Genomic DNA, 19,398 nt, shown 5'->3' with positions numbered 1-19,398 from the left:
AAGTTGGTCCAAATCGGGTCCAAAATTAATCTGTTTCATTTCAACATTTCAAAAATTGAATTCTTGGGGTTCTTTGATATGCTGAATCTAAATTTGTACTTAGATTTTTGATTATGGGCCCAGTTTTCAAGTTGGTCCAAATCGTGGTTCAAAATTAAACTTTGTTTGATATCAACAAAAATTGAATCCTTGGGGTTCTTTGATATGCTGAATCTAAACATGTATTTAGATTTTTGATTATAGGCCCAGTTTTCAAGTTGGTCCAAATTTGGGTCCAAAATTAAACTTTGTTTGATTTCAACAAAAATTGAATATATAGGGTTCTTTGATATACAATGTATGCTGAATCTAACCATGTATTTAGATTTTTGATATTTGGGCCCGGTTATCAAATTGGTCCAGATTGAGGTCTTAAGGGTCCAAAATTGAACTTTATTTGATTTCATCAAAAATTGAATACTTGGGGTTCTTTGATATGCTGAATCTAACCATGTATTTAGATTTTGGACATTGGATCATAATAGGTAAATGTCCAATTTCGAAATTTTAAGTTTTTCAGTTTAAGTTCTTAGACCACATTCATTCTGTGTCAGAAACCTATGTTGTGTCAACTATTTAATCACAATCCAAATTCAGAGCTGTATCAAGCATGAATGTTGTGTCCATACTTGCCCCAACTTTTCAGGGTTCTCTGCGGTCGTATAAAGCTGCGCCCTGCGGAGCATCTGGTTTAAGTCACAATCATACCACATCTCTTTAAAGGATCATCATCAACTTTGATATAAAAAGATGTGCGAAAGAGACAACTCCACAACAGATCAAATGAATCAGAAGTTATCAACTAGAGTTTGCTGAACAGCTTTAACAATGAGCAAAACCCATACCGCATTGTAAGCTATAAAAGGCCCGAAATAACAACGAGAAAACTAACGGCCTAATTAATGTACAATATAATGAAAAACAAACATGTAACACAGCAACAAAAGACATGTACTGAATTATATGTTCTTGACATGGACAATCCATTTTTATACGTCCGTTTACGGGAGTATTACGGTATACCGTTGTCCGTCTGTCCGATTAGAAATTTTTTTTAAAGTTTGAATGTTCTGACAAAATGATTAAAAAAATCATTTCACAGGTCATCGTATAATGGACACTCTAACAAGACATGTTCCTCAATTTCAACAATGTTTTTACAGTTTCGCAAGTTCGTTTTTGCACGGATAGCCTTTAAATCGTCCAGTCTCTATGCAGATCGGCGCAACACCACACCTGGACTGCTCTTCTACGGATATAAATAATGCGATGGAACTATAACTGTCAGCATGTATTCCTCGGTGTGTACTGACGTTTTAAAAGTTTTATATTTCCTCAACTTATTTCCACCGTTGAATACCCATTCCTTTGTGACAACTGTAATTTGTATACCACAAGTAATAGGTCGATAATATTTGCTTGATAGATTGATATAAAGGGCATAAATGACTGGACAGTGTCAACTGTAATGAGGGGGCTGTAATTTTTACACCAACATCAGGACAGAGAAAATATGCCCATTAAAATAAAAAAAAGATTAAATCTTCCTGAAACAAAAATGTACTGAACATTTAGTCATATATATTATCTAGTAGATGGAAGGCCTTGAAACTTTTCCAGCTGCACATGTAAGTCTGGACTCCGACGGTAGTTTTTGATGTAAATTCACAGCCAATCACAAAAAACACTATGCAATTATATACTATAAGTTAAGAAAATTAAACATCCCTTCAGATCTGCAGTTTCGACTATTTGATTGTATGGTCGCTCCAATTATACTTTATGGGTCGGAAATTTGGGGTCATGAAAATGTTGACATGATTCTTTGGAAAAGGTGCACTTAAGTTTTCTAAAGAGAGTCTTGAATGTAAGATCAACAACACAAAATTATATGTCTATGGGGAAACTGGCAGATTTCTATTAAAAATTAATATCAAAACTAAATTACTATGCTTTTGGTCAAGGGTAGTGCAAAGCGGTAGTAACAAATTGTCGGGGATTTTGTATCAGTTAATGTGTCATAACTTACATAACTCAGGCCAATACTCATTTAAATGGTTATCTTCCCTGGAACAAATTTTAGATGATACAGGATTTTCTTTTGTCTGAAATGCGCAGGGTGATATCAAAAGATCGGATATTAAAACAGAAATAAAACAGAGATTGGTAGACGGACAGAGTCTATCTTCTGATATGACAAACTCGTCTAAAGGTGTGTTTAATGCTTCATACAAATCAATGTTTTGTTCAGAGCCATATTTACCGTGCTCAATCTTAAAGTGGCATATCAATACATCTCCAGTAAATTTAGATGTTCAAATATCAAAATCCCTATCGAAGTTGGTCGGTGGAAAAATACACCAAGAGAAAATCATATATGCTGTCACTGCGATTCAAATACAATTGGTGACATATATCATTATTTTTTGTGTGTTCCAATGAACAAATTAGGTCTTTAAGAGACAGGTATATACCTACATATTACACAAAAAATCCTACCCAATTGAAATTTACTGGTCTATTATCACACTGTAACGTGCCAGTGCTAACAAAAGTGTGCATGTTTCTAGGACAATTGAAAAAATATTTTCATAATTCATAGCATGTTACAATAACTTCATATCCACGTTGCAATTAAGAATTTTGCAAACAAATCAACCAAATATATGGTATATTTCAATTTTAATGTATGATATCACTTATTTATTTATTGTGTGTCTTGCTTGTAAATATATAAGGCATATAAGTATATATGTAATTGTAAATGTAAATGGATAATTGTTATCCTCTTGTAGCACCTTACGTGTGCCTAAGTAAGTTGAAATAAATTGTCTTGTCTTGTATTGCCATTTTAGTTCGATGAATGTTAAAAACATATTTTCACACCACCTGATTATGATAGGTGCAAAATTATTGGTGCTTTAAATATTATTAAAATCATTAGTATAAATTACACCGAAATATACAGAATACAGAAGAAAAGATTTATCTTTGAAGCTTTCATTTACATCATTGACCCGGTAACAATATTTTTTGTCTCAGTCCAGTGCAATTAAGTTATAAACCTCCCTGGAGATCATTTGGGACCTTCTGTTACTCTCGTTCCAACATTGAAAACATATTTTACATTTAATTTATCGACGCATGTATTCAAAGAGATGGAGGAAAATTTCACCGCTTGAAAAATGAAAACGGAGGGCAGTCAGGGGCGGATCCAGACATTTAAAACAGGAGGGTTCCCAACCCAGAGTAAAGGGGGGTTCCAACCCCCGGACACCTCCCCCCTGGATCCACCAATGGCAGTCCAGCCAAAAAGTAAGCCCACTTTTTGTTGAAGTTTATGACCTTTTCGGTGATCTTTATGAAATATAGACTGTCAATATTTTCAGCAAGATGATTTTATTCCTAAAATCATGATTTTCCGCCACCTATATATCGTTATTGATATAAAATAATAACTAAACAAAAACTCTATGGGGTAGTATTTCCAATCTTGATCCTTTTTTTTTACATTAGGATTTTCATGCTTTTTTAATAAGGGTGTTCGGCTCGCTCCTCTAGTTTTTGAATTTTTGCCAGATATTCTGAATCCTTAGGTTTTATCCATGTAGTGCTATTAAAAAAAATTGCCCACTTACCCCTACCTTTCTTTCAAAGATTGATTAAATATAGTTTAAAATGCCATCTTTGAAAATCTTAGATACTCCTTGTTATTTTTTCAACAAGTACACATTTCGGGGCCTTTTATAGCTGACTATGCGGTACGGGCTTTTCTCATTGTTGAAGGTCGTACGGTGACCTTCTGTGTCATGTTGGTCTATTGTGGAGAGTTGTCTTATTGGCAAACATACCACATCTTCTTTTTTTATACACGGACCCTTCATTTTTAGCTCACCTGGCTCGAAGGTAATTTTTAGATGAATCGGACAACTGGTTGATGGGTTGCTGCCCCTGAATTAGTAGTTTTAAGGAAATTTTGCCGTGTTTGGTTATTATCTTGAATATTATTATAGATAGAGATAAACTGTGAGCAGCAGTAATGTTCAGCAAAGTAAGATCTACAATATAATAAGTCAACATTACGGCAAAATGGTCAGTTGACCCCTTAAGGAGTTATTTCCCTTTATAGTCAATTTTACCGTTTTTTCTTAAATTTTTGTAATCTTTTACAAAAAACTTCTCCTCTGAAACAACTGGGACAAATTTAACTAAACTTGGCCATAATCATCATTAGGGTATCTAGTTAAACAATGTGTCCGATGACCCGGCCACCCAACCAAGATGGCCGCCATGGCTAAAAATAGAACATAGGGGTGAAATGTAAATTTTGTCTTATAACTCTGAAACCAAAGCATTTAGAGCAAAACTGACAGGAGTAAAATTGTTTATCAAGTCAACATCTATCTGCCCTGAAATTTTCAGATGAAGAGGACAACCGGTTGTTGGGTTGCCGCCCTTGAATTGGTAATTTTAAGGAAATTTTGTCGTTTTTGGTTATTATCTTGAATATTATTATAGATAAACTTAAAACAGCAATAATGCTCAGCAAAGTTAGATCAACAAATGAGTCAACATGAGCAAAATGGTCAATTGACCCCTTAAGGAGTTATTGCCCTTTATAGTCAATTTTAACAATTTTCATAAATTTGGTAAATTTTGGTAAATTTTTCTCTCTAACTACTGGGCTAAGTGCATTATTGATAGATATATTGTTAACAGTAAATTTAAGTATTCAGTAAAGTAATATCTACAAACACATCACCAATCACCAATCACCAAAACACAATTTTGTCATGCATCCATCTGCGTCCTTTGTTTAATATGCATCAAGTGAGCGACACAGGCTCTTTAGAGCCTCTATAGTTATTTGCTTTTTTTAGTTCCTTTATTAAGTCTCCCAAACAAAGTTTGGAGACTTATTGTTTTTGCTCAGTTCTTATCATTTTTATTATTCTTCATTTCATAAAATGGTAGACTAATATGTCTAGGTGAGCCATCAATCTTTCGTTTGTGCATTGGGGTCTATTAAGGAGTATTTTGGGGGGTAGAAAGGAGGGAGGGGTTTACTATAAAACCCTATGGGATTTTATTTTCTAAAATTTTCAAATGAATATAAACTTGAAAACTGTAAGTGATAGATACATGCAGTCTTCAGAATTGATTATAGGACAATTAAACAAATCACATGAAATATAGGGGGAGTCCCTGGGAGTTCATCCCCACCCCCTTCAATTTTAGAATATGCTTATATCTTGTAAATGGTCCAGATCCCCACCCCTAAACCATATATATTCTTAAATAAGACGATAAAACAAATCAAATGAAATTAAAGGGAGGTCCCCGGGGGTCATCCCCACCCCGTTCAATTTGAGAATGTGCTATTATCTTGTAAACGGTCCGGACCCCCACCCCTAAACCATATATATTCTTGTAGGGGACAATAAAACAAATCAAATGAAATTAAAGGGCAGTCCCTAGGGGGTCACCCCTACCCCTCCTGTTTCAAAACTTGTAAACGGTCAACATCCCCACCCCTAAACCATATATATTCTTGTAGGGAACAATAAAACAAATGAAATGAAATATAAGGGAAGTTCGGAGGGGGTTACCCCACCCCCTTTTGGTTGAAAACTTGTAAACGGTCAACATCCCCACCCCTAAACCATATATATTCTTGTAGGGGACAATAAAACAAATGAAATGAAATAAGAGGGAAGTCCCAAGGGTATCACCCCACCCCCTCTTGTTTGAAAACTTGTAAACGGTCAACATCCCCACCCCTAAACCATATATATTCTTGTATGGAACAATAAAACTAATCAAATAAAATTAAAGAGAAGTTCCTGGGGGTAACTCCACTCCGTTCAATTTGAGAATGTGCTATTATCTTGTAAACGGTCCAGATCCCCACCCTTAAACCATATACATTCTTGTAGGGGACAATAAAACAAATCAAATGAAATGTAGGTAAATTTCCTGGGGGTCACCACCACCCCCTCCTGTTTGAATACTTGTAAATGGTGGAGATCCCTACTTGTAAGCCATATATATTCTTGTATGGGACAAAAAATTAAATCAAATGAACATGGGACCATATGAATAGCGAGTTATGGGAGCTTTGTTTGGGAGACTTCGTAACAGCATCCTGTTACAATTACTTCTTGTTTATACTATATAATCACAATTTATAACAGTCTTTAAAAAAGAGAATTATTTTGAAAGAGGGTTACGGTAGCGAACATCCTTTAATAGAATCGAAATACTGCTAGAATTAACAGTTTCACGAGGAGGCAAAAACGGAAAGCTCCAGTTCTTCACCGATTACGGTTTAGAAATTAAAACGGGCACTTGTTAAAGGGAAGTAATCAACCAATATGTTAGCAGCCGAAAAGATGACTTTCATGCTTTTTAACTGCTCAAAGTGTTTAAAAGGACGCTTATATAACGTAGTTAACTCCTCTGATATAAGAACATTCTCAAAAAGTAGTAAATCAAAGGAAAGTAGTCGTCCATCAAACTTTCAATACTGTGTTGACCTTGTAAGGTACAAATAATAACTCATTAAATTTATTAGGGTAAATTATGTACCCTTTGCCAATGTTTAATATATGAAAACAAAATAGAAAACCTACAGCTTGTACTCTAAAATAATGAAATCTGAAAGTTGGTACTTAAAATTAAATAACTGCAGTTGTCTCATGTGACCAGTTATCCATTTTTGGAATAAATGACTGGAGCAAATGTTTTTTTTAAATTTATTTAGCACTGCACATAACTCGTAAAATAATTTCTGCCAGACTGTTTTGTTGATATAATAAAGGAATTGTTGGGAGGGCAAATCTGAAAAAAATAGCTTCAGATATAGCATCCCAAAAAGGTAGTTCAAATAATGATGAAGTCTATTTTAATTTTTTTCTGTGAAGCCTTCCTACGATTTATAAGAAGTCGTCACAGATTTTTTTTATAGTAGCCTTTCAAGACGTCATAATTATTAGGACAACCGAAAAGAAGAAAATTTAACCATATTTAAATGGGGCAATGTAGACAGAGTGATAAGTCAACTTAGATTTAATAATTTAAGTCAACTCAGACCGTCTATTAAATAAACTCAAACTGCTTACTCCTTGTACATGTTTCTATTTATTTATTTATTGTAAAACTTAATTTATACTAAAAAAAAAAGTTCAGGCTTATTTTGTATGTTTTACTAAATTTTTTTTTATAATTTAATCTCATTGCTCATTTATTTTATATTTTACTTAGGCCACAATTAAAAATATTTTGGTTTGCCCAAACCCTACCCAAAGGTTGAGACAGTGGGTAGGTAGATAGGCATTTTCTTTTTTTTTTTTCAAAAAGAGAAATTGAAGTATCGGGTGTTTATTAGTCTTCATACCTATCTGATTAAAAAAAAAAAATTCTTCAAATCAGGACAATAAAAGAATTTGAGTAGGCAGCTTTTTTTCTGGGTAGGTAGCGTTTGGGCAAACAAACCTATTCTTTTTTATGGCCTTAAACTCTATAAAAAAAAGTCAACTCCAACTGTTTACATTGTCAACTCCTACCATTTTTAACCAACTTAGACAGAGTTTTTTTTTTTTTTTTTTTTATACATTAATTAATATTCTTAATACATTGCTGCATTTGCAAATGAGGTGCTATGTTCAAAATAATCAATTTGTTGTAAATCCGAATTTCTACTTCATCATGGTGGTTTTATATTTTGAATAAGATCTTGTTTAAGTCATTAAACAAACTGAATTTATCCATAAATTGAATTCATTATTATCTATATTTGTTTATTATGATTATAAATCTTATTGCATTTTTACTCAACGTATTACTGGTAATTGAATTAGATTAAATTAATTTAATTATTGCATGCTTCAACAATATACAAATACTTGTGTACACAAAATTTCAAGCTCTAAACAGTCTCCACAGATGGTCCGAGTTGACTTTTTTGTATACACTCACAGTTTGATATTTATGAAATTTTCAATCCTTAAAGGGAGATAATTCATAGTTGTATTTTGTCTTTATATCAAGACAACATTTTATAAATTGATAGTAGTGAGATTATGTCTTATTAAAAGGAGTTTTTATAAATTAAGATTTTTGTAAATTATATCAAAAGTGTTTTTTTTTTCATTAAAGCAAACAAAACCAAGTTGATTAGATAAAGTTATGTTCATCAACTTTAAATACCCATATGAAATTTAATTCAAAATATACATTTGTGTGATAGATAATAATCCTCGAATGTAGGACAGAAAGTCACAGGACAAAAAGTCACGGACAAAAAGTCACAGGACAATAAGTCACAATTTAGTTTTTAGAATATTTTTCTTCAAACAAGAAAAAATAATTTAAAAAATAAAAGTTTTATTTTTTTCTTGAAGTGTTAAATTTAAAGCAATTTCGTAACTAAAAATTATTCAATAAAAATAAATAATGATCAAATAATTGTTATGAAAACAAGATGTCAATGTGACATGGTACTTAAATGGCTTCATGGTGCCAAGAAATATCATCTTTCAATGATTAAAATTTAATATTTTTTTATTTAACAAAGCTTATGAACAATGTCCTTCACTTAAAAATGAATAGATGTAATAAAAAGATAATATTTCAAGATCTTTCTTTTATATATTCAAACAATTGTCAAAGAATTAATTGTGACTTTTTGTCCTATAAAATTTGTGACTTTATGTCCTGTGACTTTTTGTCCTGTGACTTTCTGTCCGTTTACCTAATCCTACAGGTGGTTACGGTAACTTACCATTCTTGAAAGCTGATTAGCGTTTGAAGGCAGAACCTAGTTCTATGATTAATCCTTTCCAAAAAAAAATTGTTGAAAAATTGGCACTTGTTGCATTTAGGAGTATAAAGAGAAAAATCATCATGAATTCTACATATAAAAAAAGAAGATGTGGTATGATTGCCAATGAGACGACTCTCCACACAAGAGACCAACATGACACAGAAATTAACAGCTAAAGGTCACCATATGGCCTTCAACAATGAGCAAATCCCATACTGCATAGTTAGCTATGAAAGGACTGGAAATGACAAATGTAAAAGTATTCAAATGAGTGGCCTAATTTTATGTACAAAAAATTAGCGAAAAACAAATATGTATTATGGTACATAAACAAACAACAACCACTGAATAACAAGCTCCTGACTTGGGACAGGCACATACATACAGAATGTGGTGGGGTTAAACATGTTAGCTGGATCCCAATCCACCCCTAACCTGGGACAGTGGTTAAACAGAACAACATAAGAACGAACTATAAAAATTAGTTGAAAAAGGCTCAACTCATCAGATGGATATAGATAGAAATACATCTAACAAAAACAGATGCTTGTTTATCCTAAGGACAAAATGACATTAAGTACAGATCTGAGAGTACTCACAGTTTTTTGCAGATATTTAACTTAAAGAGTTAGAAAATTATAAATGCAACTCATCACATCATTAGTTAAATAGAAAAAAAACGACTATCTTAATTTCAGAATACTTTGTTATGGTCATGGATAAGTTTGTAAAATATCTAGCAGCAATCTATCAATTAAAAGATTGACGTTCAAATTAATGTTGTTTTTGATTTATTATTAAATTTAATTGATGTTTGATATTTTGCAGGAAATATGATTATGAGAATTACCTATGTGCAAGGTTATACCCACCATCTTTAATGCCAATAGCTTTTGCTATACAAGCATTTAATGTGGAGACAGCTCAGGTATACCTTTACTTTTAAACTCCAACTTGTCTTTGTTGTCAGTATTATTAGCTAATCTGGAATGTAGGGGCATGTGAGCTATTGCCATTACTTTGTGTCTGTCACAATTGTAAACTTTTTCAAAGATCTGCTCCTCTGAAACTGTTGAACCAATTTTGACCAAATATTGGGTGAATGATCCTAATGGTTATGAGTGTCAAATTATTTTTTTTTATCCCTTTCAGTCAACAAACATGACCACCATGACTAAAATTATAAAGGTTAAAATGCATAAATTGTCACATCTAAAACACTACAATATATCAAAAAAATCGGCTGTGGTTAAACATGCTCGGAATGTCAAGATCTCTCTATTTTCTGTTTGCACCAAAAACATCCAAGGAATCCTTAAGGATCAATGAAGATTTTTGGCTAATATTCCTGATTTTGCAATTAAATTAAAAAAAAAAGTATTTGATTTAAGCAGAAAATTTTTAAGGCAAAATATTGTTAATTTTTGAGTTTTTGATTTGAAACCGCAATAGTTTGGTACAAAGTCTGAGAAAATCACATAAATGATTATAATAAAGGCAAAAACTTATAACAAAATGGCATATTTTTACCAGCAGTTCAGGTTCTTAGGAGCTTCTTGTTTGTTTCTTAAATTGTGAAACTTTCATAACATTCCAAATACCTTATAAAACCAAAGAAACCAGAGACTTTTAAATACATTGAAGAGGTATGCAGTTCTGCACACACTAAAATGTCTAATTCGAATTCATTCCATAATTCATAATTTGTCAGTTTATCATATCTTCACTCTTTATATTCAGAAAAAAAAACATTTTAAAAGATTTTTCCAGCTTTTCTGTTTTTACTCTAGTGGCACTTTTTTTTTTATTGAATTGAAAAGACTGATTAATACCTAACACTTTATTAGTTAGATCTAATTATTTAAATCTTTAATATTTTCACAGAAAGTTACATATGAACTACAATTATCATTGAAGCTGTGATAAACTATCTGAATACCCTTTACCTTATGTTTCAGATTGGAGACATACATTTTGCATCTGACATTAAAACAGGTCTGATAAGAATGCAGTTTTGGAAAGATAGCATTGAAAAGATATATGAGGTATATCTATATATATTTATTGTAGGGATCAATCCTTGACCTTATTTCCCGGTTCAGTGACTGCTTAAAAAAACTATCAGATGAATTAATTATGAGGTCTATTTTTGGTACATGTATATATATTATTATAGTATTAATGAATGGGTATTTTTATAATGGCCCTGTTATATGTCCAAGGTCTGTAATAATGGTCGAGGAAGTCTGTAATGGCCCGAGGCAACGCCGAGGGCCATTACAGACATCCGAGGCAATTATTACTGACCAAGGACATATAACAGGGCCATTATAAAAACACCCATTTCTTAATACATTTATTAACCAACTGAAAAAAAGTTTATGTGTTGCTGCCAACTTGATGTATTCTCTTACTCTTTTTACGACAGTTTAGGTTGAAAAAAATAATTTGTACTTCACAATGATCAAGCTTTAAATATACCAAATATCCAAGATTTAATGTTGAAAGAAGTTATGTGTTGAAAAACAGGATGAACAGTGATCCCTTTATATGCTTATTAAATCTTTGTTGCTGGTTACTAAATTAAATAAAATACAAAAAGGTATTATACTCTTTACAGCTTAATTTTATTAACTTTATTAAAAACCCTAACTAGGCTTAATACAGACAAGCTGGGCATTAATACAGGGCCATTACAGAAAAACAAGGCCATTACAGAAATAACAGGGCCATTACAGAAAAACAGGGCCATTACAGAAAAAAACAGGGCCATTACAGAAAAACAGGGCCATTACAGAAAAAAACAGGGCCATTACAGAAAAACAGGGCCATTACAGAAAATATGTTATATTTAATAACCAGTCATTTTTGGCAATAATGTACTTAGTTGGTTAATAAAAAATCATATTTAAGGTTATCCTGTCTGTTAAATACTAATATCATTAATATTAATTCCATATGATAGTTGTTGCCAGTGATATTAAGATCTTTTTAAAAGATAAAAAGGAAGTACATGGCACTACAGGCAGATAATTCTATATAAAAATCATTTGAAAGTTTTATTCTATTGGAAAGTGACATAATCTGGATGTTTATATCAAGTTTAATATGTCTTAAAAATTATAAACAGTTGTTAACCTATTATTTTAGGTAAGTTGTTGTAATATTTTACTTGCAGGGTTCTCCACCTCACACGCCTACAGCTTTAGCCTTGTCACAGGTAAGGTTTAAGAAAGAGAACACAAAATCAAAACCTCATTTTCCCAACTCGATAAAATTTACTTATACAGATGTTAATTGTGGAATTCCTTGTCCGTTTTTGTGCCTAATACTGACAAAATATATGTCCACACACTTTGCAAGAAATTAATTTAATTATTAAATAAGTGCAGCAAATAATCATCAAATGATTTTTTTGGGGTATTATTTGATATTTTTTATATAGCCTAGGTTCATATAAAAAAGAAGATGTGGTTTGATTGCCAATGAGACAACTCTACACAAGAGACTAATTGACACAGAAATTAACAGCTACAGGTCACTTTACGGCCTTCAACAATGAGCATTATGCATTTATCTTTCCACTACAGGATGTATTTATTGATGAAAAGTAGGTACCTTTGTACTTAAGCTGAGGTTTCACTTAACATTTCTGTGAATTATTGATTTTATTTTGACTGAAGATTTACCAATTTCATGTTCGCTTTATCAATGAGACATCAAATAAAGTAATGTAAATTCAAATATCAACTTTTAGGATTTTTATCCAAAATTATAGAGCAAAACATTTTTTAAAAAACTATTAACACATTTTTGATTAGAGGCCAGCTGATGCACGCGTCAGGCTGCTGTATTTTCTCGCTGTGTTGAAGACCTATTGATGGCATTTGGATGTTTTCTGCTCTTTTGTCGGGTTGTTGTCTCTTTGACACATTCCCCATTTCTATTTTAAATTTTATTTTGCAGTGTATAAGAAAGAAGAAACTTTCCAAAGATTTGTTTTTTAAAATAATTGATGCAAGAGTAAGTAACTATCAAAACATTGTATTTTTATCAGCTATGTGGCAAGGTTAAAATACTTTGCCAGATCTTTACCCAGCTGTATTTAATCCAAACAAGTTTAATAACAAATTTATAAAACAAAATACAATATATAAATCTCAAAGGTGTGTGATATTGAAGGAAATAGAATATTTTCCTGTGATTTTCAGTATTATAGTAGAAAAGAGTTGATGTCACAGGCATAACATGTTGTTTTGCAAACATCTTTTGATCAAGCAGAGCAAACATTCAACATGACAGGTCAGTTGGACTCTAATTTTAATTGTCAAATTTCCTACAGAAGGTTGTTTTCTCTGTGCACTCAAGCTTCCTACACCAATGAAAACTGTCACCATCACGAAACAGCGCAATAGTGTTAAAAGTGGCATTTAACACCTATCAATCAAAGTATATCATAATATATCCAGGAAAACACAATCAAATGCTATGCCCGGAGAAAAAATCTATACAAATTTCAATGCACAAAAAATTCCTTTTAATTAATACAAAAAAAACCCAACACATATAACTGAAAGAAACCAATGACAACCACTGAATTACTGGCTCCTGACTTTGGACAGACACACATGAAATGTGGTGGGATTTAACATGTTTTTCAAGACTCAACTCTCCCCTCATATTTCTACAGAAAATAAGAAAGGGTGAGAAAATGCAAATTAAAAATTAAAATAAACTTTGAATTATTCGGAAATTAAGACAATTTAGTCAGAAGATTTAATTTATATCTTGAGTTTTTCTATTACTCAGTACAATCTATTCATTTGCAGTATTCAAAATTAAATGCAGACTTTTACAAGAACATAAAAGACATAGAAGATTATTCTGAAGACACAAAGTCATCTATACTGTATTTATTTTTAGAATCTGAAGGTAAAGGGCATCTATACTGTATTTATTTTTGTACGAAGACACATTTGGCTTCTGGACAATAACTTTAGTTTAAGTGAATGGATCTCTATGATTTTTTTCAGAAGGTTCAATACCACAAAAGAAAGGTTGGGATTGATTTTGGAGATGATGGTCCTAACCCTTTAGGATTTAGAGGCCCAAAAGGGGCCCCAAAACAAGATTTATTTTAGTTTCAGGATGATAACTTGTGTATAAGTATTTTAATTGGTCTGAAATCATAACACAATGTTTAATTCTAAAGGTAGAAGGTTAAGATTCATTTTGGGGGTTATGGTGCCAACACGTTAGAAATTAAGGGCCAAAAAGGGGCAAAAAACAAGCATTTTGTTGTTTGGGGGTAATTACTTGTGTTTGAGTGTATGGATCTCTCTGAAATTGTACCACAAGGTTCCATATCACAATGGGAAGTCTGGGATTGAGTTTGGGGGTAATTGTTCTAAACATGCAGGAATGAAGGACAAAAAAAGCGCCAAAAACAAGCATTTTTCTAGTTTCCAGACAATAACTTGTGTTTAAATGAATGGATCTCTTTGAAATTGTACTACAAGGTTCCGTCATTTTTCAAATTTATGAAAAGTTTCAAGAAGAAAGTAGAAATCTTAAATTGCACAGTATTGCGCAATAGATTTGTAAGATCTCTGACCACATTTTTTTGTGTGTCAGAAACCTATATTATGGCTAAAATTTGATCACAATCCAAATTCAGACAGTATAAAGCTTGAATGTTGTGTCCAAATTTGCCCCAACTATTCAGGGTTCGACCTCTGTTGTCATATCAGGCCGCGCTCAGCAAAGCAATTTATTAGAATCTGAAGGTAAAGATTTAGTTGTAGATTAAAATTGGTATTAATTATAACCCCACTTTTTACACTGTTTTACCTTTTTCTGTCCATCCATCTGTCAGTCGGTCTCTCCCATGAATATTTATACTGTTTAACCTCTGTCTGTCTGTCCATCCCATGAATATTTTTTGTCAGATCTTTCTTAGGAACTACGTTAAAAGGATTTCTGAAATTTGGTATCAGGGTTTATAAAAGTCAGCTATACCATGTGATGCGTTTTCAGATTCATCACTCAATAACTTACCTGGGCGGGTGGGGTTTAATCAGTGAGCAGTAGCTCACAGTTTTAATTTGTTTATATTATGTTTATTATTTGTCATTACCTTTTTGTATGAGATAAAATACTAAAATAAAACAAAAAGCAGATTTCAAGAACAAGGATTGTTCTTACAAGTCTTAGTCATGGAATATTTTAGATATGTCTGATTCAACATATTCAAGAAGTATTCTTGTTTTTAAAACATTATTCATCATTTATCATTTGAAATTGAGTTGATATTTGTCACACTGGCAATCATACCACATCTCTTCATTTTTCTTTTTTTAATGAAGAATTTTGTTGTATAAAGATAATCCTGTTGAAATATTGTAAAGCTGTAAATGTTTGCAAGGGGTTTAGTGTTTACAATTACCATAGTTTGATGGATTTAAAGCGTTGCACTACATATTGCAGTTTATTTAAAATTCTGACCAATGGTAGGTTTGACATATATATAAATAGAATACCTGGTAGTCTTATGAAAAGTTCAACAATTTACATATAGATAACATTTTGTTAAACTTTTTACAGGTATAACAGACAAGCAGGTTCATCATGTAGCTAGTCACATTGGTAAATCACAGGGTGTGGTCACGTTACTCAGGGGATTACCATATAATTCTAGTAAAGGTAGAATATACCTGCCAAGAGAATCTCTGTTAAAGGTTGGTTTTATAAATGGAACTTGATATCTGAATTTATTTTAAAGAAATTTAGATCCATGTTGTAGGATTTTAAATGAAATAGCTATCCAGCAAAGTTTAAAGTGCATGAAATAAAATGTATTCATATCTGAAATGCCAGTTATTAATTTTGTTTTGCTTCATTTTAAGAGGCATTGACTACTTTTCATATTTTACTTTAAAATGCCTTACATGTTGGCTCTATCCATCTCTAAAAAATGCCTTACATGTTGGCTCTATCCATCTCTAAAAATGATATAGGGTATCAATCCAGGACACAAAATCAGTAAATGCACAGAAAAAAACCCAACATATATTAGTAAGCAATGTAATTTTGTGACTTTTGGGATAGAAAAATAATGTGAAAATAAATTGTCACCAATACTTTAAACTTTTATTTACCTTTCTATGAATCCATAACAAAACGAAAAGAAAATTACAAAAGTTAGTTTACAGTATAATATTCAACTGATTAACATGAAACATTCCATTACAATATAATATTCAATAGTATTCAACTGATTAACATGAAACTGATTAACATGAAACTGATTAACATGAAACTGATTAACATGAAACTGATTAACATGAAACATTCCATTGCAATCTTATTAATATATTAGATGTATGTTTAAATACTTTGGAATAATGTATAGTTCTTAGTACTAATCTCACCATTTATTTTCCCCCAACTACTTTTATTGCTGATACAGAAAAATAAAACAATTTATGTTGTTGGTTCATTTTGTAATCACAGCATCAATATCTTTTATATGAGTAAATGAAATTCTGGTATTTTATTAAATTGAAAGTGTTAGTTTTCTTTTCAGTTCAAAATCTCCGGAGAAGATGTGATGAGAGGAAGAAAACAAAAAGAAATCTGTGATATTGTATTTGAAGTAGCTAGTGTTGCCAAGCAACATTTAGAAACGGTAAAGTTTTTAAATTTAAAGTTTGACTTTCTGTCTTATCTAAGTAAAAGGTAGAAAACAGAGACTATGTTGTGCTGTTTCTAGTGGCTGCATCAACAATATATTAGTTTGTGACTAGGTCAGTTGAAAGTAATCCACTGATGTTATGTTTTTGATAATTGACATGCAGTTTAATTAACATTTGCAACTCTCATTTCCATGCAGTATAAATGGCCCACCCTCATCATGTGTCAATGATAAAGAAATTTTGTAAAGTTGACATGTTAAAGTTTGTGTTTAGGTTACCCTATAGGAAACCACTTATGATCAGTCAGTGGTATTTGGTATACAGTTTTATAAGCATAGGCTTTTGTAACTCTCATTTCCATGCAGACTAAATGGCACACCCTTATCATGGGTCAATGATAAAGAAAGGAGTAGGTTCAATAAGACCCCCTTTTGGCCCCAAAATTTAGCAGTTTTACAAAATTGTGAAAATGTAATCTTTTAGCTATTTATTGGAAAGTAGAATGCTTCTGCTACATAATTATGGGCTGTTTTTGACAATACAATACACATATATCGTGTACTAGCATCATTAAGTCATGCTAAATTACTGAAATCTTCACAATTTTAGCATTTTAGTTAAATTTTAGACGGTTTCAGTCTTAAATGAAAGTGGTCGCATTCCTGTTCATTCATAATATTGAAATGTAATTTGTATTTGATGATGATACATAACATATTTAAAGGTTGAGGATGAACACGGATGCGTCCACTTTCATTTTTGACAAAAAACATCTGAAAAGTGATGGTTTTTGGCATATTTGATAGATTTTTAATATTTAAGCTTGAATCGGAGCGTTTTTAATGACTAAATCAGTTAAAATCTTTCACATAAACTAATCGAATCAATTGAAATAGACACTTAAGTGTTTAAAAAGTGTCCAAAATCTTTCGTTAGATGAACCTGAAATTTGAGGCCAAAATCAGCCCTTACCGGACGTACTCCTTTTGTATACTAGTAGTTGACATGTTAAAGTTTGTGTTTTGGTTAGCTTATAGGAAACCATTTATGACAAGTCAGTGGTATTTGATATGCCTTTTTTTTAAGATTTGGCATTTCTCATTTCCATAGAGTTTATTTACTATCACCGAAATATACAAGATCATATATCTAACAAAGTTGGTATACACTGAGGTTTATACTGAAAAATCTTGTTTTTTCAACCAGAAAAAAAACCTAGCATTTTAGAAAGATGATTTGGAGTAAAAAGGGTTCTGTAAAATATTTATTGATATTTTAAAGGCTGAACCCAAATATTTTATTTTAAGCAATGAGAGAGAAGGTTAAAGAATCAAAGCTTTAATAAAAAAAATCTCTATTTTTAGGCAAGGTCTATGAAGAAGGAAGTACCATCAGCTGTTCTTCCTTTGTTCTTGAATTCTGTAAGTTACATTAAATGTATTTGTAACATTCATTATTACTGGTTAAAAAATTTCTAAACTGTAAAGTTTACAATCAATAATTTAAGAAGCTTCTAGGTGTAATACCACCATTGATTTTTCCCTATTAGTCTTTGTTAAATTGGCACTTTTAAAAAAAATTGTATAGTATTTACCTTTATTTCAACCAAAGAAATACTTTGCATGTATAAAGTTTAATCCTTCCCAGTGATACAGTGAAAATTTCACACTACATTTCATTGCATATAAGAAAGTAACCAGCACCGGAAGTAAACAACCCAATTTTTACACTGTTATTTACTGGTTACCTGCTTTGGTAACTATGTAACCTTAATGCTCAAAAATATTTTGAGCGACCATCAAATAAAAAAAGAATGCTGCTTTCAGACATCCAACATACATATTTACGACTCAGAAAAATTTAAGTGCACTGAAATGTAGGGTTAATTTTCTACAACTGTCAAATTCAAGGGAATATTTTTTTAGGCCTACTTTCGTGTGCAACCGGATGTGACGTACCATGATTTGGTGGTATTACACCTCAAATTGAATTATATACATTGTACTGGTAAAAAAAAGTTTCATTTTATGATTTAATGCCATTCTAGAATTCTTGGCAGTCACTTGAAAGTGTTTCCGAAAATGTTTACAGATAAAGATGGCTTCTTTGGTGTGTATGTTCTTTGCCATTCACTGATTAGCATTACAAATCTCATTTGAGGAAAAAAACTAAAGATGCTCAAGTTATCAATTCATTACATAAATAAATGTTTAAACCTTCTAACAAATGCTGTTATTCAGACCAAACATTAAAAGTATTTACACGAGTTGATGTTTATATTTAGGAAGAACAGGATAAATAAATTGTGTACTGAGAGCACTTGCTACATTATTTAAAAAAAATAAATCTCTGCCAAAATGAAAGTCATAACTTCAGAACAATTATGAAATATTCATTCATGAACAAACAACACTTTAAATGCTTTTAATTTTTTTCACACAGTTAATAAGAATTTATCTTTTTCTCATTTCAGGTTATCTGTGATAAATATTTAACACAGCTACAAAAAGTTGACTTTAATGTATTCCATCCATCACTACAAAAGAAAAATGGACTACTGCCAATGCAATTATTAATACAAAAGATTAGAAGAAAATACTAATAATTAAACTTGTTTTTCGTTCATTATTTTGTACATATATTTGGCTTTTAGTTTTCATGTTTGAATTGTTTTACATTTGTTATTAAGGGCCTATTAAAGCTGACTATGTACATGAAGGCCATATGGTGACATATAGTTATTAATTTATGTGTCATTTGGTCTCTTGTGAAGAGGTGTCCCATTGGCAATCATACCCCATATTCTTTTTAGCTCACCTGGTCAATTAGGCTAAGTGGGGT

At 31.6% G+C, this 19,398-nt stretch overlaps 1 protein-coding gene across 2 annotated transcripts; it reads left to right on the top strand.

Annotated features, from left to right (window-relative positions):
• The first annotated feature begins 6,381 nt into the window (after positions 1-6,381).
• LOC143080835 (NADH dehydrogenase (ubiquinone) complex I, assembly factor 6-like) lies at positions 6,382-19,180 on the top strand. 2 transcript variants are annotated; one of them, XM_076256898.1, is made up of 10 exons: positions 6,382-6,583; positions 9,692-9,791; positions 10,822-10,908; positions 12,042-12,083; positions 12,830-12,886; positions 13,693-13,795; positions 15,467-15,600; positions 16,449-16,550; positions 17,922-17,978; positions 19,031-19,180. In XM_076256898.1, exons 1-10 carry the CDS (start codon positions 6,414-6,416, stop codon positions 19,157-19,159), a joined length of 981 nt encoding a protein of 326 aa, XP_076113013.1. In that variant the 5' UTR covers positions 6,382-6,413; the 3' UTR covers positions 19,160-19,180. The 2 variants fall into 2 exon arrangements, with proteins under 2 accessions (XP_076113013.1, XP_076113014.1); XM_076256899.1 differs by having other exon boundaries at positions 6,410-6,485.
• The last annotated feature ends 218 nt before the right edge of the window (positions 19,181-19,398 follow it).

The sequence above is a fragment of the Mytilus galloprovincialis genome, chromosome 6, assembly GCF_965363235.1.
Source record: "Mytilus galloprovincialis chromosome 6, xbMytGall1.hap1.1, whole genome shotgun sequence".
In the NCBI taxonomy this organism is placed as follows: domain Eukaryota; kingdom Metazoa; phylum Mollusca; class Bivalvia; order Mytilida; family Mytilidae; genus Mytilus; species Mytilus galloprovincialis.
This window is presented reverse-complemented; position numbering and strand designations above follow the sequence as displayed.

Bases quoted from the DNA above. Each gene is read 5' to 3' on its own strand.
- LOC143080835 (XM_076256898.1), top strand. From the start codon at position 6,414: ATGTTAGCAGCCGAAAAGATGACTTTCATGCTTTTTAACTGCTCAAAG. The intron at 6,584-9,691 runs GTACAAATAATA...GATATTTTGCAG, and splicing joins TACTGTGTTGACCTTGTAAG to GAAATATGATTATGAGAATT. The intron at 12,084-12,829 runs GTAAGGTTTAAG...TTTATTTTGCAG, and splicing joins CAGCTTTAGCCTTGTCACAG to TGTATAAGAAAGAAGAAACT.